Source organism: Peromyscus maniculatus, chromosome 7 (genome assembly GCF_049852395.1).
Source record: "Peromyscus maniculatus bairdii isolate BWxNUB_F1_BW_parent chromosome 7, HU_Pman_BW_mat_3.1, whole genome shotgun sequence".
In the NCBI taxonomy this organism is placed as follows: Eukaryota; Metazoa; Chordata; class Mammalia; order Rodentia; family Cricetidae; genus Peromyscus; species Peromyscus maniculatus.
The window spans coordinates 50,603,308-50,629,713 of record NC_134858.1 but is presented as its reverse complement, the minus strand read 5'-3'; the positions used below and the strand labels follow the sequence as shown (position 1 = coordinate 50,629,713).

General features: G+C 39.3%; 1 protein-coding gene and 1 non-coding gene across 3 annotated transcripts in view; both read left to right on the top strand.

Annotated features, from left to right (window-relative positions):
* Atm (ATM serine/threonine kinase) overlaps positions 1-23,985 on the top strand; it is a 115,985-nt gene extending 92,000 nt beyond the window's left edge. For both annotated transcript variants that reach the window (XM_042280942.2, XM_042280946.2), the window contains exons 51-63: positions 1,014-1,127; positions 1,418-1,576; positions 2,194-2,332; positions 2,434-2,516; positions 3,957-4,097; positions 5,049-5,165; positions 9,484-9,633; positions 13,569-13,734; positions 15,412-15,498; positions 17,311-17,425; positions 18,631-18,694; positions 20,548-20,684; positions 20,788-23,985. In XM_042280942.2, coding sequence (XP_042136876.2) covers positions 1,014-1,127; positions 1,418-1,576; positions 2,194-2,332; positions 2,434-2,516; positions 3,957-4,097; positions 5,049-5,165; positions 9,484-9,633; positions 13,569-13,734; positions 15,412-15,498; positions 17,311-17,425; positions 18,631-18,694; positions 20,548-20,684; positions 20,788-20,971 — 1,656 coding nt within the window. In that variant the 3' untranslated portion in view covers positions 20,972-23,985. The remainder of the gene's footprint in view (positions 1-1,013; positions 1,128-1,417; positions 1,577-2,193; positions 2,333-2,433; positions 2,517-3,956; positions 4,098-5,048; positions 5,166-9,483; positions 9,634-13,568; positions 13,735-15,411; positions 15,499-17,310; positions 17,426-18,630; positions 18,695-20,547; positions 20,685-20,787) is intronic.
* On the top strand, positions 6,156-6,263 carry LOC121831205 (U6 spliceosomal RNA). The gene has a single exon (XR_006074585.1). It is a non-coding gene; the product is annotated as a U6 spliceosomal RNA (small nuclear RNA).
* Positions 23,986-26,406: the final 2,421 nt, after the last annotated feature.

Below are 26,406 nucleotides of genomic sequence, written 5' to 3'. Positions count from 1 at the left end.
CCTTCAGTGTCTGGTTTTGTACATCCCTGTGTACCCCTAACAATGGATTTGGTGCTTCATGAATAAGTATAAGCGCTAAATGATGCAGGCTTGTGTGGAGGCGAGAGAATTTATGCTGGTATTTTATCTTTGCAGATACCATATGGGAGTGAGTGCCTAGAAGGGAATGCTAGACTGGGGAATAGAAAAGGCAATTAAAGATAATGTGATCCTAAGCAAGAGTTTTCCTTTATGCTTTTGAGGGATTTTTTTTTCCCAGTAGAATGCTTTTACATATAAAAAAGTTCATAACTTTCTAATTTTTTTAAAAAAAATCTTAAGATATGGTCATGAAATAAATACATATTCTTTTTTTTTTTCCCCCTTTTTTTTTTTTTTTTTTTTTTTTGGTTTTTCGAGACAGGGTTTCTCTGTGTAGCTTTGCACCTTTCCTGGAACTCACTTGGTAGCCCAGGCTGGCCTCAAACTCACAGAGATCCTCCTGGCTCTGCCTCCCAAGTGCTGGGATTGAAGGCGTATAAATATATATTCTTGTTTAGTTTGAAGGTTAAAGGTAAAATGTTTTTCTGGAATGAAAAGAATGGTAAGACTCAGCGTTAGCAGAACGGGTCTCTTCTACTATATGTATTAAACTTCGTCATTTCTGGCATGTAGAGAACTTGCATTTTGTTATTCACTGACATCTTGGGAATGGAGACCATAGTAGGACTCAGGTCCACATTTGTCTTTCTCAGAGTCACTAGAATGTATGCGGTGGTTACCTTACATCATTACCTCTGGATACAACTTAATTTAGGACTAAATATTTTTTATTATCACTAAATCAAAGCTTCCTAGGCTTTCCATTAGAAAGACTTTCAGACAGGCCAAGAGACAAGAGAAATTGTGTAGTTAGTGAAGTTTTGACAGCCACTAGGTTGTGTTAGTAGAGGAACATTATTTTAGTATCATCATTTTGGCTTAGATGTGAGGTTATATTACACATTTCTTAATTTTGCATTTTTTAATGGCAGAGAGATGGAATGAAGATTTCATCACATAAATTTTTGCCTCTCATGTATCAATTGGCTGCTAGAATGGGGACCAAAATGATGGGAGGCCTAGGATTTCATGAAGTTCTCAATAATGTAAGTAGACCTGAAGTCAAAATGTAATAATTCCCTTTCTTTAATATTACTAAATACCATATAGAGAAAAATGAGAAATCAGAACATAAAATGGTTTTCTTTTATTCCAGATAAATTTGTCTCTTATTTCTGATGTTCCTCTCTAGTTCTCTTTCACACAGACATACGCATACACTACTTACTGCATAATAATGACATTAACTTGAATTTAGATTTGAAGCACAATGAACAATGTATATTTTAATTTTTTTCTATTTGTATGAAACTAACGGTTATTAATTTTCTGATAGCTGATCTCTAGGATTTCAATGGATCACCCCCATCATACTCTCTTCATTATATTGGCCTTAGCAAATGCAAACAAAGATGAGCTTTTGAGCAAACCAGAGGCAGCAAGAAGGAGTAGAATAACCAAAAATGCACCTAAAGAAAGCTCCCAGCTTGATGAGGTATTCGGATTAAATACAAGTACCCTTTGTGTTATGATGATCATTCTTTCTCAGAATATTCCTTTCTTAATTCTCAGAGATTTTAGGAATATGTGTTGCTGGTAGTATTTAGATTCTAAATCCTTTATTATGATGATGCCTCTCAAAATTGATTAACAATTCCTGAACATTTTTCAGAGCATAAATACTTGGATTTGGTTTTGTTTTCTTGTAGCAATGGACAAAGAAAAAGAGATTTTAAAATACATTTTTTATCTTTAATATATGTGAGTGTTTGCATGTGTATGTCTGGTGCCCACAGAGGCCAGAAGAGGTTTTTAGATTCCCTGGACTTAGAATTGCCACATGCATGCTAGGAACTGAACCTGGGTCCTCTGAAAGAGCAGCAAGTGCTCTTAACACCAAACCATCTCTCTAGCCTCAGAAAAATAGATTTTTTTCAAAAGTACCCAATCATTAACCTTGAATTTTTTATGTGTGCATTTCATTTCCTGTATAGGTGGTTTGTAGTCCTTCCATTGTCTAGATACAAATTTTCTTTTATGTTCTCCAAGAAGCTTAAATGTTTAGTGGTCCTTGTTCTGTCTTTCTTTGTTCCTTGTTGTTGGTGATGATAGGACCGAACAGAGGCTGCAACCAAAATAGTACATACCATCAGAAGTAAGAGGTGTAAGATGGTGAAGGACATGGAGGCGCTCTGTGATGCCTACATTATACTGGCAAACCTGGATGCCTCTCAGTGGAGGAATCAGAGAAGTATGTTTGAAAGTGTTGTTGCTGCTGCTGTTACAGCTTGACTTTCAGTGATATTCCTTAGTTTACTGTTATCACTAAAATCTCTTCATTTTTAAATGTAGAAGGCATCAATATTCCAGCAAACCAGCCAATCACCAAACTGAAGAATTTAGATGATGTTGTTGTTCCCACTATGGAAATTAAGGTAATTTACCATTAACTCTTGGTTTTTTAATAAGACTAAATTACACATTAGTAAATTAAATTATTTGTAGACCTTTTTATGTAGTCTAAATGGCTGATTATTGCAGTTTCATGTGTTTCCACTTAGATTGTATTAGATTTCCTTTGCCTGAGCCTTGAAGTCGGCACAAGCTTCTGAGAATTCCCATTGTTTCACTGTTATTTTAGTATATGCTGGGCAAGTCTTTTTATACTTTTAATTTTGTGACGGGGTCTCACTGAGTTGACCTTGGACCTGCTCTGTAATTTAAGCAAGCCTGGAATTTGGCAATCCTCCAGTCTCAGCTTCCTTAGTGTGTGAGACTGTAGGCCTGTGGCCCATTCGTTTGTTTCACTTTATTTTGCTATTCTTTTTAAGTGTGTGCATGCATGCCTGTGTGTGGGTATGGTGCCCATGTTAGCCAAGCACTTCAGCTGAACTGTACCTGAGTCTCTTGGGGTTTGCAGGTGTATACCACCACTGCCCACAGTTTGCTGTAGTTGTTTTGTTTTTAAATAATTCGGTATACAGTGGAAGTATTGGTTGTGATGTATTATATTATTTAGTAAAATAACAGGTATTACAGTACTTTTAAGTTGCTGTATGTACATATTAAATTTAGCTGTTCACGGTGATCTTTTATTCCTAGAAGTACCATGTGGGCAGGATGTACATAACAGTTAAGGTTACCATTTTAGAAACTGATGTGTTAAGTACATGGTACATCTTTCCTTCTAGTTTGTACATTAAAATTAGTATCTTTTGCTACTGAGTTTGACCTGTTACTGCATCATATGGGTTAGCAGATTTAGGCTATGTTTTTTAACTGAATATTTCTTCGCTTTTCAAAATTTACCTGATGTTCTTGTGAATTAAATAATTTCTTAGATGATTTAGCATATGTAAATAGCAACTAAGTTCTAATTTTTCAGTAGTTTTTCAGCAACACTATTCTTTTTTCCCTCTGTATCTTTGGAGCCTCCAGCTCACAGAGATCTGTCTACTTCTGCCTCCCAAGTGCTAGGATCAAAGGCGTGCACTACCACCACCCAGCTTTAGCAGCACTATTCTAATTGACTTGAAATACTGAAATTTTATTAAAATATATTTAAGAAAATAAACTAAATTATATGTGATTTAAAATCTGGAGCTCAACCCTGGGACTGACATGGTGGCACACACATATATGCTTACCCAATGTACACTCACACACACAGAGTAAATAAGCAAGTGAAATAAAATCTATCAATGTTATTTATTCTAACTTTAAACAAAGTAAGTTAGAGATCCAGATGTTAGTCAGCAGCATGTTCTCATTTATTTTTCTGCTTACTATTTATAGTTTGTTTTTCTTCAATGTTCATTGAAGAAAATTAACATTGTTTATCTGACCTATAATAATTATTTTTCATAATTTATTAGGTTGATCCCACAGGAGAGTATGAAAATCTGGTGACTATAAAATCATTTAAAGCAGAATTTCGCTTAGCAGGAGGTTTAAATTTACCAAAAATAATAGACTGTGTGGGTTCTGACGGCAAGGAAAGGAGACAGCTCGTCAAGGTGAGACTTCCTGTTTCTGGTACAGTCCTTTGAGGGTTAAGGACATCAAGGTCAAGAAAACCTTGAGTCGATGTTTTCTTCTTCCCTCACTTGTCTCTTTGGATCTGGCTTTATCCTGAATAATGAATAATTTTCTGGTAGGTAGGAAACATTTGTGAAGTAGACATACAGTTTGCTAGAACTAAACTGCTTTATTATTGTATATAAAGACTATTAGAGAAAGTCTCTTTCCTGCTGTTGTGGATTAAAACCAGGGCCTTGCTCATGCCCAGCAATTCTCTGCTTGGGAGATACATCCCAGCTCTCTTTTAGGTTTTATTTGAAATGGGTCTTGCTAAGCTGACTGGGCTGGGCTTGACTTCGGGACCCTCTCACCTCAGCTTCTGAAGAAGCTGGGATTGTAGGTCTGCACTATTGGACTTAGCAGGCCCTTGTGCAGTTGATTCAAGAGAAAGAATGTTACCAAGGCGTACACACGCCACAAGCTTGCTTGTGAAAACAGCTTTTGGTAGTAGTTAGGAAAAATTTAAGGCCTTTGCTTAACATACTGGGCCTGATAGTGTGCCGCCTGCTACTGTACTGGAAAGTAACAGCATCCCTTGCTTTGCACTGCTTGCGTAGGTGCCTTTGGGGTCTGGCTAAAGACAGAAGAGAGAGGAAATATTACTTTATCTGGGTGTTTTGTATTGTACCTTCAGGTGAAGTAGTTCAGTTATTAGACAAGCAGTTAGGAGAGACTTAGTCTTTTGTATTAGTCTGCTTCCCACTCTCATAGTGTTTTCTAAATGAAAGAATGACAGTAGTCATTAATTATTCAAGAGACTCTGAAGAGGAGCATAGCTCAGATTGATTTCTGAGTGCCTTATAGTGCCTGTTCTGATGACCGTGTGCTTATAATAAACTGTATGTGCTTACAATAAACTGTATCTGTTTATGTCTGTTGTTCTCAAGGGCCGTGATGACCTGAGGCAAGATGCTGTCATGCAGCAGGTGTTCCAGATGTGCAATACACTACTGCAGAGGAACACTGAGACTAGAAAGAGGAAACTGACTATCTGCACATACAAGGTAACTTACTGGCTTCTATTCTGGTGCTTCACCAGGAAAAGTGCACTATTTGGACCAAGGATGAGCAAATGATTTCTGTGAAAGGAACAAATAGTGAATATTTTAGACTTTGAGAAACACTTAGAAGCCATAGACTGCCACTCTCTGGCTGGACAATACAATTTTAATTTTCATTTTAGTATCATTTAAGGTTATTTGCCATTAGATATTTTCTATAGGCAACTGAAATAGCCTCCCATTATTGTATTAAGCAATGTACTATAAGGATTATGCTGTCATTTGTATGTATGTACATGGTGTATTTTATAGGTCCTTACTCAGTACCATTTAGGTTGTTTCTGGGCTTGTGCTCTACAGTGATGCTCTGCATTGAACAGATAAAGTGAACATGCATGTTTCATTCATACTCCGGTCAGTCTATTGGGAAGCTTTCCAAGAGTTGGTTGATAGGTGAGAGGACACATGAAACTATAACTCAGTAGATTGTGCTAGAGGATGGTCAATGGAGTCAGACCCATTTCCATGTCCTCCGCAGTTTACTTAAGAAATCTTCAAATCATGTTATTCTATTAGCTGATCTTGGCTCTTTAATTAACTCTTAATTAGTTAATTAATGCAAGCCAACACTTTAATAGTTAAACATTTAGATGTTAATTATCTTCTTCTAAGAGACAAAATTCCGTAGTTTTTCCTTTTCTGGCTTTGTTCCCAGGTCTCATTCCTTCTCCATCCTCTGTCACTGCTGTAATAGGACTTACTGCTGCTGCATTTTCCTTTTCCCAGGAGGACAGGAATAAACTAAGAAATATTTAATTCACCTAGTCAAGAATCTGTTCTTTCCAGACAGTCTCCCTATTTGGTTCTTTTACTTTCAGAAGGGTAGATGCCGTGTTTTCTCTAGAAATTTTTTTAGGAGCTAACCTAAACAGTCTTTTTTAAAAGTACAGTGGAAAAATGTTCCCTTCACAACAGTTAAAGGGTATGTATATTGTACTTACTTCAGCAACACAAATGCTAAGATTGGAACAATACAGAGAAAATTAGCATGGTCTCTGCACAAGAAGGGAAAAAAAAGAGTATGTAACATGAATAAACTACCTAAGACTAGTTTTAACAACATGAATATAGGAATGGATAAAATAATTAGGAAAACATAAAATGTGCAGTAAAACAGATAAATCTTAAATGGGATGGCATTGAAAAATACCAGCTTATTTCAAAATAATTTTTGACAATAAAATTTCAGTAAAACATTTTGTAAGTTTTATTGAGTGCTTACCTAGCGCGTATGCAGCCCAGGGTTCAATCTTGCACTGGGGTGGGGTGCTGATGGAGGTGGAGAAAATCAGTAAAACTGAATAAGTGTTAAAGCATTTTCAGGCATACATTTCTAAAAGCCCAGTGTGTGTGCCTCCAGCTGAGTTACTTTACCAGCCCCACGGATGTTTTAAAGACTAATTGTCAATTAATTCTAAAAACAAAAGTTAAGGGTCTGTGAAAGCTGTTTTTTTTTTTAAGATTTATTTTATGTGTATGAGTGTTTTCCTCACATATGTGTCTATGCACCACATTGTGCATGGTGCCCTTGGAGGTCAGATTACCTGAAACTGGAGTTACAGCTTGAACTGCTGTGTAGGCACTGGGAACTGAACCCAGGTCCTCTGCAAGAACAAGTGCTCTTAACAGCTGAGCATCTCGCCAGCCCCAAAGCTACTTTCTTAATGTAGTTCAGATTATTAGTATTCAAGCTTCAGTAGCCCTTACCACTTACAAGACATGTGCTCCCTTCTTCCCTTTTTTCTCTCTCCGCCTCCCCTTCTCTCCCCCTCCACCTCATTATTGTATGTGTTTGAGACCAGGTCTCCATGTAGCTAAGGATAACCTTGAACTCCTGATCTTCCTGTCTCAGTGCTAGGATCTCAGTGCCTGGGATCACAGATTCCACCACTGTCCCTGGCTTTTGGAGGTTTGTTAAAACAGATGCTCAGGATTTCTGTCAGTTGATCTGAAGTGGAACCCAAGACTGCATTTTACCTGGATGCCGAGTGGTGCTGGGGACCACACTTTTGGAGACCCTCCAGTCTAAGTCTTGTGCTTGATCTGAGGGTTAAAAAGCTCTTAACTGTTTCCTGCCTTAGAGAACAGACGCTCTAAGGGAATAAAAGAAGTTTTTATGTTCTAAGTCCCAGGCTTTCAGAGTATGCAGTTGACAGCTGAAAGGTTAGCTTTTTGTTTGGGGTTGATGTCCTTAGGTTACTGAGTATCATAGCAGTTCAAGCCACTAGAAAAATTTACATGTGGATTGTGGCTCAGTAGCCCTGGTCCCTGTACTCTTGGGAGATCTAACCTGCTTTTAACGACTCCCTGTTTGTCCTTCATTTGGTCTCTTAAAAATAGACCTGTCATCTGCACATAACAATCTGGAAGGACTGCTTCCTATAAGGTTAGTTGTATAGAGGGCTAAGGCATCTCAAACTCAGTAAATGTAAAGTAGAACTCTTGGTTAACGATCCTTACTTTCAAAATAACCCCTCCTCCTGCCTCAGCTAAAGGTGCTGCTGTCAGGCAGAGTAAAGCTTAGACACCTTATTTTGTTTTACAGTGATTTCCTGTGCGGGGTTGGGGGGATAGCACAGTGGGTAAAGTGCATGCATTGTAAGCATGAGGAGCTGAGTCTGAACTAAAGGCTTCCTTGGGACACAGAACATAAAGTAGTTCTACATATCTGAATATAGTAAAAGAAAAAAATGTTTAGAATTAAAGATACCATAAAAATGGGATCCATAGAGAAAGTGAATTGTAATACTTTAACACAAAATTATTGTTTTATTCACAAGAAATTTACATGTAGAATATATCAACAACTCCTACAGGGAATTTAAAGATTGTCATATAAAAAATAGGAAAGAACAGAATTCATAAGAAAAAAATTGAGTGGCTAGTAAACCTATCAGGATATTCTGTTAGTCATCTGAAAAATACAGACTAAAACCACAGTGTGCTACACTTAGCACAAAAGTGACAAAATGTAAAAGTCAGACAAATGCAAATGTGTTGGAAAAATCCAGTAACATCTTTCCTGGTAAGTCTATAAAGCAATGTTCACCTTGGATAGTTACTTCACTAAATTAAAGATAGTACATTCCCTGTGACCCTGTTATATATTTACCAGTGGACTATCACTGCAACAGTATTTCAGGGGAAATTGTGGGGGTCTCCACAAACACTAAGGCCAGCAGAGACTCAGTCTGCAAGAGGCAAGAAGGAGGTCCGGTTCAGCACGACTCAGTAGCTGGTGTTGGTCAGACTTTGAGAATCTGACATTCAGTAGTTTATTTTAGGCATATTTAAGCACAGCACAATTTGGAAAAAGTTTCCCAGTGATAATTAATTCAATCCCATGTGTACAATAAAGCTTAAGACATGACTGTATCAAAACTCTTACAAAGTACAAGTGACGTAAAAATAGGTCTATACATTAGCTGAGAAAGCAGGCCCAAACTAACAGTGCTCATGGTAAGGGTCTGGGAGAGGGTGATGTTATAGGTTAACTGAGATAAACAAGCTCAAGGGTCTGGAGGAGCTGGTGTGGCATGGCCATATAGATAGCACAGAGTTTACCAGGCTTTTAACTATCTCTGCTCCTAGTCTTCTGAGCAGAAAACAGCTTGTACATCTCTCCCTTTGAAAAGACAAAGGTTTTCCTAGTTCTTACCTGTGAGCACAAGGAGCTACATGCCTCCTTCAGGAAATAAGAAAATAACACCAACCAAGATGAAGGTTGAAATGCAAGCTGGATAAACGGGACGTTTGTGTGTGTGTGTGTTGCACACATCCGTGTGTCCTAATTAACAAAAATGTAAGGAAAGTAGCAGGTGCAGTGGTGCATACCTATAATCCCAGCTACTCCAGATGCTGAGGCAGAAGCATCACAAGTTCAAGGATCCTAGACTACATAATGAGACCCTGTTTCAGAAACAAAGCATAATGAAAGCAGAGTTCATACTCTACTAAATGAACAAATTAATTATGGATCAATCACGGATAATGTTGAGTATTATTAACATGAATGACCTCTCAGAGAATTGTGGGTACTGAGAGATGAGTAGCTTCTCTTAAATCTAAGCAGAAGCTAGAAAGATCTTAATTTTTGAGCCTAGGTTTATTTCATGCTTTCCTCCCAGGAGTGTCAGGAGCTTCGTCCCCTGTAGGCAGGTGTTAATAAATCCTGGAAAACACTTTGCACTGCTGATGATGAATGGTTATCAATGGTTCTGTAATGTCTTTCTATAATCAAAAGTATTTGATTTCACCTCAGGTGGTTCCCCTCTCTCAGCGAAGTGGTGTACTTGAGTGGTGCACAGGAACCATCCCTATTGGTGAATATCTTGTCAACAACGAAGAAGGTGCTCATAAAAGATACAGACCAAATGATTTCAGTGCCTCTCAGTGCCAAAAGAAAATGATGGTGAGTTGAAAGGTTATTTAGTAGCTTATAAAGCTACCAAATATTATAAAATACAAAATATATGACTTCCTAAGATAACTGTTGAAGATACTACTTAGTTTACAGGATGTAAACTTACCAGGATGAATGTGTGAGTGAGATAGGAAGGTCTTTGCACAATATGAAGTGCCAGCCCTGTCATCTTAGAAATGGAAACATTGTCCTCTTTATACCAGTTTCTTCCAATTTGTGATAAGGTGATTCTTAATAAAATAAACAAAATGCCATTTAAAATAGAGAAACAAATTAAGCCATTTTTACATGAAACAACTTTCTGAAATAATTTTCCTGCATTGGCTGTCTGGTTTAACATTTATTTGCTTGTGGAGTCCCACAGAGGTTTCCTAGTGAGATCTGATCTTGCGTATTTACCCAGCAGAGCTGCATTAGAGGATTGCTTGACCATGTGCATGGTTACCAGGTGATTGGAAAGGGTCTGCACTTGGCTGTGCCAGGGGGAGGTCTTTTGCTCCACCCCTTCGCATTCTTATAAATAACCCTTCAGAAGAGACAGGAGGGCCTGGTGGGTAAGGATCTATCCCTCCCGAGGCTATCCTGTATTTCTATCTGTTTCTCTCCCCTCTATCCTTCTATCTAATATCCCTTATCCCTCTCTCCTCAAGAGTACCCTGGGGTAAAAATGTGGGAGCCAGTCTCCCAGCTGGCCTCCCACACTTGCTATTTCAGCAGCATTTATTGAATGCTTCCGGAAAACCAGGTACTAAGCTGAGGCTTCACAAATTTGACAATCATCTTTCTTGTCCCCACTTTATTTAAAGTGAGATGTTTAGGGACAGTAACTTGCTGGTGATCAGTGATGTATCACATAGTAGAACTTTGAGCATTGTCTGTCAAAGAGGTTAAAAATCATGTGGTTTTGGTTTTGGTGGTGGTGTTTTGTTTTTTTTTCCCCTGAAAATTCATTGTGGTTTCTGTCACATGGTTTTTGTTGTTAGCTTGTTTTAAACTGTGTGTGTCTGTGTGTATGTGTATCTGTGTGTATGTCTGTGTGTGTCTGTGTATGTACACCTGTGTGTATGTGTGTTTGTGTACCTGTACGATGTGTGTATGTGGACACTCATGTCATGGTGCAAAGTTGAAGGTCACAGGACAACTCTGTAAAACCAGTTCTCCTTGTACCTGTAGGTGGGAGATTGAACTCAGGTTGCCGGGCTTGCATGGCAACGTCCATGACCTGCTGAACCACCTCACTGGCCCCTAAGTTTTTTTTTTTTTTTTTAATATGTGATCAGCATTTGATGAGAGTTTGTGCAGGGCACCTGTGGTAAAGGATAGGCTTAGAGGAGGGAGCACTTGTTGTGCCTGGTGAGGAGGAGTGGGGAGAATTAGATTTTTGAAAGGCTTCCTGAGTGGGAAGGTATCTGAACTTTGAACCAGGCTTTGTAAATAAGTAGGTTTTCCAGGTAGAAGCATACAGACAATGGGAAGGAGGCATGAGTAGGTATAGACAGCACAGGCTTAGGTTTTGAGAAGGAATGAATGAGGCTGGTAGTAATTGATTCTAAAAGCGGAGGATTGCGGTAAGATGTTTATAAGTGTTTATCCTATAGGTGAAAAAGACCCTTGAGAAGATATCATGTTTGCTTTTTTTTTTTTGGAGGGGGGGGTTGGTATTGAGGTAGGGTCCCTCTAGTCCTGGCTATCCCAGAGGTCTCAGTGTAGACCAGGCTGGCCTCAAACACGCAGAGGTCTGCTCGCCTCTGCCTTGTGAGTGCTGGGAATAAAGTCATGTGCTACCATGCTCAGCAACAGATTTACGTTTTAGAAAGATAATTCTGGCAATAATGTATGCTGTGGGTTTGAGAAAACAGATTGGGGTTATAATCTGAACTAAGTAAGACTAATTAATGGTACAAATGGATAATCATGGGTAGATAAGAGATATAGTAAAGGAGGCAAAGCTGATAAGATTGATTGATTGATTGATTGATTGATTGATTGGAAGTGCTATTACACTGTTAAAGAAGTGGGGAAATACTGCTGCTCGCAAGGTCCTTCTGAATAGGACTTTAGTCACTCAGAAATGAGGTCCCCAGCCAACAAACGGTGTCACATGAAATTAAAAAGCAGCTTCCAGAATGAGGGAAAAGTCTTTGCCAACTATACATTTGACAGAAGATTAATATCTAGAATAAACAAGGAACATTTAAAGAAAAAAAGAAAAGAAAAGGAAAGGAAAGAAACAAGAAAACAAATGACCCAGTCAGTAAATGGGCTAATGAAATAAACAGTTCACGGAAGATGAAATATAATCTAAACAAGTATGAATAAGTGTTCTGCTTCACTAGCTATTGGAGAAAAGCAACTCAAAACCATGCTTACATGTTCTCCTACTCAAGTCAGATTGACAGTCATTAAGGACAGGGAGCCTGGAGATGGCTCAGCAGATGAGCAGATTCCTACTGCTAAGCCTGACCACTTGAGTTCAGAACCCAGTCTCCACATGGTAGAAGGAGAGCACCAACTCTGTGCTTGGCTGACACATGTGCATTGTGGCACATGCATCCCCACCAGTGCCAGCCACCACATGTGCACACAGTAAGTAACAATGTAATAAAATGGAGCTGAATAAGGTTAAGAGCACTTGATATTCTCAGAGGACCCGGGTTCAATTCTCAGCATACACATAGTGGTTCACCACCATCCTCAAACCCCACTCCAGGGTATCCAGCAGGCACCCTTGTGATGCACATACATGCATACAGGTAAAACATCCATACACATAAAGTAAAATAAATAAAAATTAAAAATAAATTTTAAGTAATAAAACAACAACAAATACTAGCACAGATGACCTTACATAAGCTGATGATGTAAACTAGTGCAGCCATTATGGAAGTTAATGTGGAGGTTTCTCAAAAACCTCAAAATATGTCTACCCTGTGACCCAGCTATCCTGTTCCTGTGTGTATGAAGGACTGCCAGGTGTTCACAGAATCTAAATTCTAGATCCAGTCTAGGTGTCTAGCAACAAGAATAGATAAAGAAAATGGAAAATTTTTAAGGCTTAAAGAGGAATGAAGTTATGTTATTTGCAGGAAAATGAATGCAACTGGAGATGATAATACTAATTAAGCCAGGCTCAGACAGATGGTTCCTAAATTTAAAAAAATTATGTATGTATATATACAGTGAAGGAAAGCAGAAGTGAAATGTTTCAGGGATACAAAGGATTCAAAGGGGAGGGTATTTGGTGGAAAAGAGGGTGAGAGGGAACAAGGTGGGGAATACACTCCATACACAATATATACCTGGATGAAATTTTATTAAAAAGTAAACAACCACAAAAACGGTGTACAGAAAGGTGTGCTCTTCACAGTTGTCTGGATAGTGAGGCGAGCAGCTGTGTTTGGGTTTGGAAGGACTCAAGTGGGATGATGTATGTGTTGAGGATGGAATGGCACATCACTCAAGTTAACTAGAGGTGCCTGGGCCAGGTTAGGATGTCACCGTCAAATGGATGGGCACTGAGCCCACTGAAGTTGAAAAACTTCGCTTCAGGAGCATATTCCACAGAGAGGTTTCAGGACAGAAGACTGACCCCTCCGTCCCGTCACAGTGCGTGCTCTGACCCCACCTAAGATTACTGGGAGCTGCCTCTGCATCTCTGTCGCCCCATCTGTATTACAAGACCCTTCAGATTAGAATTTAGTTAAAAAGCAGTCAAGGGATAGGATTCTAATGGGATCCTATCCCTTGAATTAAAGGCTTTCCTGACCAGATTGCTAACCTCTTGTGAGTAGAATGTCTTGTTTATCTTTTTATTGCCCCGATAATCTATTTGCTATTTCATCTAGAAGTATTGTGGATAATAGTTGAATGAAATGAGCATAATACATAATACTGAGAAAATGTTATAAATATTCTTTTTAAAGGAAGTGCAAAGGAAGTCGTTTGAAGAGAAATATGATACCTTCATGACTATTTGCCAAAACTTTGAACCAGTTTTCCGTTACTTCTTCATGGAAAAATTCTTGGACCCAGCTGTTTGGTTTGAGAAACGATTGGCATATACGCGTAGTGTGGCCACGTCTTCTATTGGTAATCCTGTAATCCTCTTAGCTATTGAGCACATTCCTACATTCTGACTTACAAGAGGATGGTAGTGGTAATGGTAGTTGTTGCTCAAACTGTCCTCGTGATTAGATCATTGTGTTTGTTCATGATGGTTGTTAGCTTGCAACCATCTTTATGGAAGAGAATTCTATTCTGAGATAGAAAAATAAAGCAAGTTTTGTTTTGGTTTTTAATATAGTGGATGTGGTTTATTTTCTCTCCCTTTAATAAAGGCTCTTTGAGATTTTCTTTGGAAAATAAAACCTTTGATATTGCCCTTTGGCTTTCTTTCATTAATGTTCTTCTGTACAGAATCTCTAATATATTACCACTCAGTGGTTCATTTAATAGAATCTCAGAACAGAAATTGTGATATGTGTTTAAATACTTGCTATACAACGTATATTTTGGCTTTTTTTTTTTTTTTTTTTTTTTTTTTTTTTTTTTTTTTTTTTTTTTGGTTTTTCGAGACAGGGTTTCTCTGCGTAGCTTTGCGCCTTTCCTGGAGCTCACTTGGTAGCCCAGGCTGGCCTCGAACTCACAGAGATCCACCTGGCTCTGCCTCCCAAGTGCTGGGATTAAAGGCGTGCGCCACCACCGCCCGGCTGGCTTTTTAATTTTTTATGAGATTAAAATAAAGTTAATTAGATAAATCTAATGCCATTGGGGATTTTGGTCTTTTGGGGGTTCCACCACCCAGTTTCCAAATAAATTCGTTCACGGAGGTTTATTATTACTTATGAATGCCTGACCTTAGCTTGGCTTAGTTTCTAGCCAGCACAGTAACACAGCTTCACAGAGTTAAACAAATGCGACATAAAGAAAAGTAACACACCTTAAAATAATAATCTACTACATAAATCAGTTAACAAAATCCTAGAATATGAGAACTAATAGAGATGTAGAAACTGTCTCATGTTAATTTGCAACTGAAGACAGTTTTTTCTGCCACTTTTGTATGTACTTAGAGTGACAGGATATATATGTTTAGGCAAGCTCCCCAGTACTTATGGGAACTTCTTCTGCCTGGAAATCACTAATTGGATTAAAGTGATTTGGTTTATAAACAAGAAAGCAGGCTCAGTTAACAATAGGACCAGCCAGGCATGGGGCATCCTTATTCCCTACCCAGTGATTTTTCTGTAACACTGTATGGTGCCTCTCATCAGGTTAAAGGTATTTTAAGGCATGACATTTTCTGTCTTAAAAATAGAAATGCAGTTATGCCTGTACAAGCACCTGGTGAAATAAAGTAGCAATCAGTTTCTGATCGCATAGTTCGTTAAGCAAAGTTTCACTGTCGAATGTTGAAATTACCCATCACTGCATCTCTTGTTTTGTAAGAATACTTAATAAAAGTTTGAGTGTACTGCACTTGCCCAGGTAAATCAAGGTCTCCAGCTTTAACCACACTAATTTCAGAGAAAATCTATGCTTTTTAACAAAGAGAAAATATTTTTAGCAGCACATCTTTTTGTAAAATGTACATTAAAGTATCTGGCTAGGTTTGACTTAAACTCTACACACTACTTACTTTATAATGTCCTTTTAAATAGCTTTACAGTCTGAACTACTTAAAATTGCATAGAGTCAATGGTATGAGTTGAAATTATGGTTGAATATACGTTAGAGATTTCACATGGTGGTTGTTTTTTTCCCTAGTTGGTTACATCCTTGGACTTGGTGATAGACATGTACAGAATATCTTGATAAACGAGCAGTCAGCAGAACTCGTACACATAGATTTGGGTGAGTATTAAAAGATACATATCTTTCATTAATATGTAGTCATCAAGGACTATTTGCCTATCAGCATATTACAAACATGAGGAAGGCAGACATAGCCACAGAAAGATATAACAAGATTTTTTTCTGAAGCATAAGCACTTGTAGTGAGAGGAGCAGCTATCTCCACCTACGGTAATGAGTAAATCTCACTGTAAGAGAAGGCAGCGCAAGAAAAAGAAGGAAGAGTGAGTGAGACGGTGGGGATCTAGAAGTAGGGGGTGGGGTAGTAATGGAGAGCTGGCCTAAGTATTGCTAGAGGGAACTTAGCCTCTAAGTAAGAGAGGGTGGGGTGGCTTAAAAGGATAGGCTAAAGGGTTTTGACTTTTAATCTGTTAAATGGCGGGAAGTGAACAAATATTTAACCAAGAGACAATCATGTTTGGATTTTAGGTAACTTTCTAAGCAATTTGGACCAGGAAGCTAAGAGAGAAAATAATAGTGTAGACATGAAATGATGAAGGTTTGGACTAGAGTTGTAGTGACCAGGAGATTGGATTTGAAGACATATGAGTTCTAGGTTATACCATTGAAGTTAGTTATGCAGAGTGGGAGGGGGATTTCCAGATATCTAAAGCATCTAACAAAGGAATATAGCCAGATTTCATTTAAAAAATAAGAAAACAATGAGTTTTGCGCATTATTTCAAAACATTAGTGAGATTTCTTTTATATTGAGTGGAAGCTTAATATAAAAGAGTTTGGATGTAATGGTGAGTCACACTCTCCGCAATAGAGATGGCTTAAGTCACTGGGCTGGAGGAAATCTTGATCTCACACTGAAGACGTGAGCTTTGAGAATGCTAGTTATTGAAAATCTAAACCAGAGTGGACTTGGTGGCTCATGACTATAGTCCTAACACTTAAAAGGCTGAGGCAGGAGGATTGCTATGAATTCAAGGACAACTTAGGCTATATAGGGAGTTCCAGACCAGTCTGGGCTATGAAGTGAGAACCCATCTCAAAAAACAACAACAACAACAAAACATAAATAAGTCTCCGAAAACATGAGGAAGATGTATCTTAGCTGCTGAGCCATTTCTTCAGCCCTAGAAAGAGGCAGCTTCCAAGCCACAGGAGGAAAATTCTCCATGAAGGCCATAATAAAGCCAGATATTAACTACTACAGAGGTAGAGTGAATGCATTTGTCTGCCTAGTGCAGAAACCCCATCCCAGAAAGCTGTGTACTGTGTGATTTCATTTATATAATCCATTTGATATGTCAAAATTATAAAACTAAACAAATTAGTGGTTGTTAGATGAATGGAGATAGGTGTAGGGATTGACAGGCCGTGTGAGGAAAGTCAGTGTGGCTATAAAAGGGCTGTAGGAAGGATCTCTTGTTGATGGGATGTTATATGTCTTGGCTGTATTATGTCCATACCCTGGCTATGATACTGTACCATGGTTTTCTAGTATAGAGAGAAAGACTGGTGGAAGGTATGTAGGGTGATCCTTGTGCATTATTTCTTAGAATCGCATGTGAATCTGTAATTACTTCAAAATAAGCATGTGAGTTTGTATCTCAAAACTTTATTTAAAATATATTAAAACACTTACTACATGAGTCTTTAACATTTTAAACATTCGTATTTGAAGTGGTTCTCATAGATGATGGAGGTGAGGAGGGCAGGGAAAGCAAGAACAGGATAATCATCTAGTACTAATAGAATGTGAGTGATAGATTATTTGCTGCCTTTACAAAGTTAACGTGCACTTACGGAGACAGTGTATGAGCCCATCACACTTTCATGCTTCACGTCTCTTTGATTTTAGGAGTGGCTTTTGAGCAGGGTAAAATCCTTCCCACTCCAGAAACAGTTCCTTTTAGACTCAGCAGAGATATCGTGGATGGCATGGGCATCACTGGTGTGGAAGGTGTCTTCAGAAGGTAAGGGAGGGAAGGCCGATCATTTTTGCTATCAAAATTATTCAGCTAATAAATGTATATAGATGATGGGATTTACAGTACTGAGGAAAAGACCCTTGGTACAGGCAGTAATAGTGCTTTCCAGCCACCTGGGACTTAATTCAGCATCCCATGAGGTCAGCATACCTAACCTCCTCTGGAAGAGGCCCTTCCTTAGCTGACATGCTTTGTTGTTGCTCATTGTTGGGGGTATTAAAGAGATGATAATTTTTTGGTTTTGTTTTTATTCTTCTCTCATACAATACATCCTGACCTCAGTTTCCCCTCCCTCTACTTCTCCCAGTCACACACCCCCACCTCCTCTCTCCCCCAGATCCACTTCTTCCCCTGTTTCCCTTCAGAAAAAAGTAGGCCTCCCAGGGATATGAACCAAATATGGCATAACACAGTGCAGTAAGACTGGGCACAAACCCTCGTATCAGAGCTGGGCAAGGCAACCCAGTAGGAGGAAAAGGGTCCCAAGAGCAGGTAGAAGAGTCAGAGACACCCCCATGACCATTGTCAGGGGTCCCACAAAACTACCAAGCTAACAGCCATAACATATGTGCAGAGGACCAGCACAGACTCATGCAGGCTCCGTGGTTGCTGCTTCAGTCTCTGTGCACCCCTGTGAGTCCTGTGTCATTGATTCTGTGAGCCATGTTCTCCTGGTGTCTCAACCCCTCTGGCACCTACAGTTCTTCCTCCCCGTCTCCAATGGGGTTCCCTGAGCTTCAAGGGGAGGGACCTGATGGAGCTCTCCAATTTGGACTCAAGAAATGATAGTTTTGTCTGAAAGAACCATGTTCCAGTATAACTCCAAGCCAAAGATTTTGCCGTTTCTTGTCGTTTTTCCAGTAAATGTCCATAGTCTCAGCTTGTGTAAGTAAATTAATACTTGCCTCAGTAATCAAGACAAAGTATTTCATAGTAGTAGTGTCTTTTTAAAAAAAATAAGTGCTGAGCTTATGAAACACACACACATACACACATATTTGTATATATCGTACTTTCTGGAACATCTCTTAAATGCTGTCTTTGCCAACTGGTCTGCTCTTTGAAATAAAACTTTGGGAACTGCTAGCAAGGATCACCTACATATGTATACATAAATGCATATAGGCAAAGATGGATTGAAATTTTGGTGTGCTATAGAATCCATGTTTATAATGTGTTTCACCTTGCAGATGCTGTGAGAAAACCATGGAAGTTATGCGCAGTTCTCAGGAAACTCTGCTAACCATTGTAGAGGTAAAGTATGCATAGGGATGTAGTTGTTGCTCTTTTACTCTTTGGGGGGCCACCACCCAGATCCCAAATAAATCACACACGGAAACATATTCTTACTTATGAATGCCTGGCCTTAGCATGATTTGTTTCTTGCCAGCTCTCCTTAACTTTAAATTATCCCATCTACTTTTTGCCTCTGGGCTTTTTCTTTTCTATTCCTGTGTACTTTTCTTTGTTTCTTACTCTGTGGCTTGCTGTGTAGCTGGGTGGCTGGCCCCTAGAGTCTCCCTCCTCTGGCTACTTCTTCTTCCAGATTCCTCCTTCTGTTTATTCTCTCTACCTGTCAGCCCCACCTATCCTTTCTCCTGCCTTGCTATTGGCCATTCAGCTCTTTATTAGACCATCAGGTGTTTTAGACAGGCACAGTAACACAGCTTCATAGAGTTAAACAAATGCAACATTAAAAAAAAGTAACACACCTTAGAATAATATTCCCCAACATAAGGACATCTGGACTTTTTTGCCAGTCAGCCTGCCTTGTTAGGACATCACTCATTTGAAGCTCAGTGCTGCATTTCATGTCGACTGGTTCTGGGCAGCAGCAGAAAGGGGCACAGTGGGCATTTTCATACATCACGAAGTTTGGGGTTAGAACTGGTTCTAGTCTCCTCACATTTCTTGGAATGTTATTGCATTGTTAAGTAATCTCCAATTTTTAAAGAATAAATGAGCACTTTGACATCTTAGACATCCCACTTTGGCTGAGGAGATGACTTAGTTGGTAAAGTGCTTGCCACACAAGCATGGGGGCCTGAGTTTGGATCCCCAGAACCCATGTAAAAACTAGCATAGTGGTGCATACTTATTATCTGGTACTGGGGAGGTAGAGATGGGAGGATCTCTGGGACTCAGTAGCATCTTGGCTCCCAGTCCTGAGGTCACTCCTTTCGAAGTCAGTCCCTCCATTGTTTATCAGTGGCTCTGATTTGCATTTCAAGTTTATCAAGGCAGCCTAACACAACGAAAATTTTTGATACTGCTGATCTAGTACAGTCCCAGCATGTAGATGCTGAAAAAACCCAATGAAGGTGACAATCAGAAAGGATTCTGGTCCTGTGATGTTGGCCTGGCCTGCTGAATCATTTACCTCTGTACCCAAGTATTCCACTTACTACTAAGACTGCATAATAAGCCTGACTAAAAAAAAAAAAAGGAATAAAAACAAGAAATCTCTGTGTTTGCACACGCAGGGCAGTTAGCTGTTGAATAAGTTACATCCTTTTATTGCCCAGCTTGGACTCTGATTGATAGAAAAAGAGCCACTAGAGTGGGTAGTAGGTTTGGTGGTCAAAATGTTAGTTTTGATGGTGCTAAAATCCTACTGGGGAACATGGCTTAAGAGTGAGGTGAAGGGCTGGAGAGATGGCTCAGTGGTTAAGAGCACTGACTGTTCTTCCAGAGGTCCTGAGTTCAACCACATGGTGGCTCACAACCATCTGTAATGATATCTGGTGCCCTATTCTGGCTTGCAAGGACATATGCAGGCAGAACACTGTATATATAATAAATAAATAATAAATCTTAAAAAAAAAAAAAAAAAAAAGAATGAGGTGAAATAGACCTGGGAAGAGAAGGGAGTGAAAACCACAGTGACAGTCTCCTCCAACTAGGTTGGTGTCAGCCAGCCTGACACCCGACCCTGAAGGAAGAGTGAACTTGGGCTGGGACGAGAACCTTGGAGCATATGCTTCAAAAAGCTTCCTCATCCCTGAGTCGGCTCCTCTGTCAGCTGCTTGTGATCGTGTTATTTTATGATGTGGTTGCTATTTTTAACTGTGTAATCAAAATGCACATGGTTTATTTTTTCTACCTAGGTCCTTTTGTACGATCCACTCTTTGACTGGACTATGAATCCTCTAAAAGCTTTGTATTTGCAGCAGAGGCCAGAAGATGAGACTGATCTCCATTCTACCCCCAATGCAGAAGATCAGGAATGCAAACGAAGTCTTAGGTGGGCGATTTTAGGAGGGACCTATTGTTAGTTACTTAGATTTCGTTATTCCCAAGCCCTTAACTGTTGTACCTCATTGTGATCTTCATGTTTTTATCCTCAGTGATACTGACCAGAGTTTCAACAAAGTAGCTGAGCGTGTTCTGATGAGGTTGCAGGAGAAGCTGAAAGGCGTGGAAGAAGGCACCGTGCTCAGTGTGGGTGGACAGGTGAACTTGCTTATCCAGCAGGCCATGGATCCCAAAAAACTCAGCCGACTTTTCCCAGGATGGAAAGCTTGGGTGTGACCTTCAGCGCAGGAGTTACTCTTAAACTCGGACTTCGGAAATTACATCTCAGCCACCATGTTTGGATAGGAATTATTTAAGCTAATAACTGCTGTTGAACCAGTTTTCTATTTGATTCTTCACCACCCAAAATTAATATTTCTGCTCTCATATGTTAGTAGTTATTCAAGATCTGCTAGGATAAATGTTGACCCTTAAGATCATGCTTGTATTGTTTTCAGTGGATCAGAGGTTCACAATGAACTGCAAACAGTGGGAGCAGCAGAGTGAGTTTTACTTTTGGTGTGCATTAGGACAAGTTCGTAACTTCTGCTCTGAGCGGAGTAGTCACTGTATGTGTGTATATGCTGGGCTGGGAGACACACACACACACACACACACACACACACACACACACACACGTATGTACGTAACAAAGTACTTAGTAATACTGTAAAAAAAAGTAGGTGTTAAAATTATGACTGTCAATGTATCAGGGGGAAGTCACACTAAAATAAATGTTGGGCTAGAGTGTGACTTAGTGTAGAACATGTACCCAACCTGTATGAGGCCCCAAGTTTAAGACCAGAATTGCAAATTGAAGGGGGTGGAGGGTAAAGTAGTATAGTTTGAACATCCTTAATTCCAAAATTCAAAACATGAGATATTCTGGTGTCCAAAATTTTCTTGACAGGCAGGCAGATCTCTGAGTTCGAGGCTAGCCTGGTCTACAGAGTGAGTTCACTACACAGGGAAACCCTGTCTCTAAAACCAAAACAGAAGAAATGTTCTGATTTCAGTTGTAGGGTCACTCAGCGTTGCCAAGTGATGGGGTCTAGAGAGGAAGAGCATGGCTAGTGTAGCTAGCGTTTGAGTGAGTTCTATGTTCTTTCTCTTTCAGGCCCTTCGGTATTCACCATTGCTGTATTTTCTCTTACTAAGTTTCTCCTAGTTCAGGAATTCTCCTGTTAACCACATTTCATCTCCTATTAACCCGTTCTTTGGATTCTTTCAAAAATTGATTTTCAGGGTTGACAAAATGGCTCAGTGGGTAAAACCACTTGCCATGCAAGGCTAATGGCCTGAATTCCATCCCCAGAACCCATGGAAAGGTGGAAGGACAGAATCAAAAAAGCTGTCCTCTGACCCCCACATTGTGGCACGTGCACGTCCACACACTCACACTCACAACAATGAAGTTTAAAAAAATTCTTACAAAGGAAAAAGTAGATTTCATTTTCAGCTATGTACCCTAGAACTAACAGATCCACCTATTTCTGCTCCCTGGTGATGGGATTAAAGGTGTGTACCATCACATTCAGCCTAAATAACTTTTCAAGTCCGCTAACCGTCTTAAATGTCTCATTCTGCGATCCCTCTGATCTTGACTTAAAGTCAAGTGCTGGGTGTTTGTATTGTTGATTCTTGGGATTGGTGAACTAATTTGTCATTTTGAAAGGGGAGCTCTTTTTTAGCTCCCCCCCCACACACACACACGTACACACTGTGTGAGAATCCTGAGTGGCCTAGGTTAAGAGTGATTCTTGATTCTTCAAGGTAGTTTGCTCATGTTTCATTTCCAGGGATGTCACTGCCATTTCTTGGCTCCAGGGCTTTCAATCTCAGGAGTAGTGTGTACTGCTGCTTTCTGTCATCTCTGTGCTAACAGGCAGTGTCTTACTGGTGCCCTTTTCAGTGAGGACTAAGCCTGCATGTGTCTCACCATGGTGGCAGGGTGAAAGGAGGTGCATTAATGCCTCTCCCTTGCTGTCTGCAAGTCTAGGATTCTTTAGTACACACACACACACACACACATATACATATACACACATATACAAGGCCAAACTCTTGGTTTCTGCAAACTGTTACAAAAATTACTTTGTGTTTTAACTTTCCTTCTTTGTGTCTTTTGTCAGAATTGCTTAAATGGATATTTGGTATCTACTGACTGGAGTAAATCAAGAGAATGTCTTTAAGAAAGTGTTGACTTCTTCATAGAGGATAGTATTAGCTAATAATGGTTAGCTAAATGAATTTGTAATATGTTTCTGTAGTTAAATCACTGAAGAGCTTGGAATAATAATTGATCCATTCTTCACCCTTAAATGCCATGCCACAAACATATGCTATTTAGATTTTCTTCTTTTTTTTTATTATTAAGAAATTTTCTATTCATTTTACATACCAACCACAATCCCTCTCTTCTCCCTCCTCCTTACCCCACCCTCCCCTCCCCCATGCAGATTTTATCAATGACTTTGAAAAGCTTCTATCAGGTTTTTCAGGTAAATCTAGAAGCAGCTAATTGAAATGTAAAAAGATTAAGTTAGGAAATATTTTTGACAGGAGTAAGATGGACAGTTAGTTACCAGGAGCCAGTGAGGTTAGATTTACAGATATTAAAAATCAGGTATTTCCTTTATGCCAAGTACCTGACAGCAGCACCTCTGATTCTTACAACAAAACCTTGTAATATTGGTGATGGTATCCATTTTATATCCAGAGAAAGTGAAGGTTGGAGAAAGATGACTTGTCTGAGGCCGGAAGACATTGCACATGAGATTCATGTGAGCAGTCTCTTCAGTTGACGAGCTTTTAGTATAAAGAGTCTGTGTTCACGGGTCAGTTAGAAGTTGGTGACAAGCAAATAGAGATGCTGCTAGAAAAGGAAGTTAGGCACTGATGTGTCTAGAGGGAGGGAGGCATCAGGCCCCAACTCTAAGGTCATAGTGTTCACTTAAAATGGGAAAAAATTGTGCACCTAGAAATCCATCACAAATTTAAATATGGTAAAAGGAACAAAAGCAAAAAGGAAGAGCTTTGAGCACTTTAAGGTTTATAATAACCATTTTTTTTATAAGTAGAAGGCCAGTATGAAATAGAGAAAAGTTGCATTTCAAGTGTTTCAATTGCACCTTAATGAAATTGTTTTTCATATAGATTTGTGTAGTGCTATTAAATGTAATTGTTACATTGTTATCTGAATGTCATAAAAATTTTTAATAAAGAACTACAAGTTTATGTTAATTATGCAAGTATGTGTCCGTTTTATGAAATACTTGTGTTGTGTGTGCCAGGCTCAGGCTGGTTCTATTGAGACAGCAGTGAGCAGGGAAGTCAGCACTCAGAGTTCAGAGTCCAGGCATGAGGTCCAGTCTGTCCTACAGGAAGGCAAACGACTAATGCTCTTTGCTTTGCCTTAGAAAACTAACTAGTACATTTCTAAAGTCTAAAAAACTAAGTTGTACCAGGATATAACAAATAACAATCCTAATGCCCTAAATGTGATATTTTATTTTATGTTGTTTTAAAATAACTTCATTCCTCTTGAGGGTTTCATGTTTCTGTGAAGCTTCTGACAAAAACGAATTTTCTGTATAGTATAGTCAAAGTGTCCAGAAAGATTGGGCTCAGAATTGGTAAAGATCTCATATAATGGAATTATTCCTTGGAATAAAAGCCCCACACTTTGCTCTAACAGGATATATGGTGTTATATACAGCAGAAGTAAGTGTACACTTACTAGTATATTGTTCAAAAGCAGAAGTTCTAGACCTGGGAGCTTTCGCCTTATATTTTCAAACTAAAAGAATATTTTATTCTGTTAGGTACAAAATGGCATTGTTATCTCCATTTATAACAGCTGGGGACACAAAGTTTTTCACATTTGGTGTGGTTTCCTCTGCTGAATAGCCATGGCATATTGGAAATATTTCTGCTCCTATCTTGGCTGTATGACATCTTTCCTAACCTAATTCCCCGTCACTTACCGTTCATTGTCATCACCGGTTTCACGGATGGTTAAATCTTTCCTGTAAGGACTTTCCTTCATTGCTAGACCTTCCTAAATGTTACTCAGTTCTTACAGTTTTTGTTATGGAGATCTTGCATACTTTTATTTTATTTCTTCCTAGGTACCTTCATGGTTTTCATAGGGTATCTCTTTAGTCTCTTACTATTATTTGGAATTTAAGTTACTCTTCACTGAAATTTTATCCAGTGACTGAGGTAAAAACTCTTATTCTTTCTAGAAACTTATGTTAGTTCTTTTAGTCCCATGGTTCTCAACCTTCCTAGTACAGTTCTAATGTGGTTGTGGTCCCCAACCATAAAATTATTTTTGTAGCTACTTCATAACTAGAGTTTTGCAGTAGTTCTGAATTGTAATGTAGATCTGTTTTCCAATGGTCTTAGGTGACCACTGTGAAAGGGTCATTCAGTCTCCCGCGAAGGGATTACAACCCACAGGTTGAGAACCGCTGTTTTAGGTGATCATATCTGCTATGAATGATTATTTTTTCCTCCCAGAGATAATACTGTTTTGTGGCTTTATTTTCCTTTACTCTTGGCTGCAGCCTCTGCTTGCCACACTAGTAATGGAAGATAGAAGGAGTCATGTTTCAACAGTCCTGTGGCTCATGGCTAACGCTCAAGTGTCAGTGATTTCCCATTTTCTGTTCCCTGCGGGGTCTTAATGAGGCATCTGTGCCACTTTTCTTGTTAAAGAACTTCCTTCTCGTCCATGGGCTGCTGTGAAGTTTTGGGGTGAGTTAATAGTTACTGCACTTGGCGAAAAGGACCATTTTTCTGAGCATGTTACTATGGCGCTCACACTGCTAGGTTTTCTAAGATTAAGTCATCCATACACTTTCAACACTTGAGAGGAGGTGGGCCAGTCAAGGGAGTTAGGGGAGGGGCAGATTATGATCTTTGAACTCATAAAATAGAAACCTGGTACCAATTCATGTTGTTGCACTCTCTGCAAAATGATCAGCTTTGCAAGACAACTTGCTCCCTGGCATGATGCAGTCTCATCACAGAACCCAACAGGGAGAGGAGCCTTACAAGTTGTTAACCTCGGGCATTTTACCCCCAACAATAGGGTGCTATCATAATACACATGGGTAGGTGTAGCTGGAGAATTTTCTCTCTGGGTCCTGCCAAGCCCTGGCAGTCCGACAGCCCACTTATAAAATAAACACATAGACACTTATATTATTTACAAACTATATGGCTGTGGCAGGCACCTTGCTAACTGTTCTTATATCTTAAATTAACCCATTTCTATAAATCTATACCTTCCATGTGGCTCATGGCTTACTGGCATCTCCACATGCTGCTTGTCATGGCGGCAGCTGACAGTGTCTCCCTGACTCAGCCTTCTACTTTCCAGAATTCTCCTCTCTCCTTGTCCCGCCTACTTCCTGCCCGGCCACTGGCCAATCAGTGTTTTATTTATACAGAATGATATCCACAGCAGGTAGGTAGACATCTTTTCAAGACTCTGTCCTTAGTTCTTTTAGGTATAAAACCAGAAATGGAGTTGCTAGTAGTGTGGTCCTTTTGTTTTTGGCAATTTTTTTTCTCATTTTTTGAATTCCCACAATGTATGATTTCTTGAGATTATGCCATCAATTCCAGTAATTCAAAAAAGAAGTGATGTAATTTAAGCACAT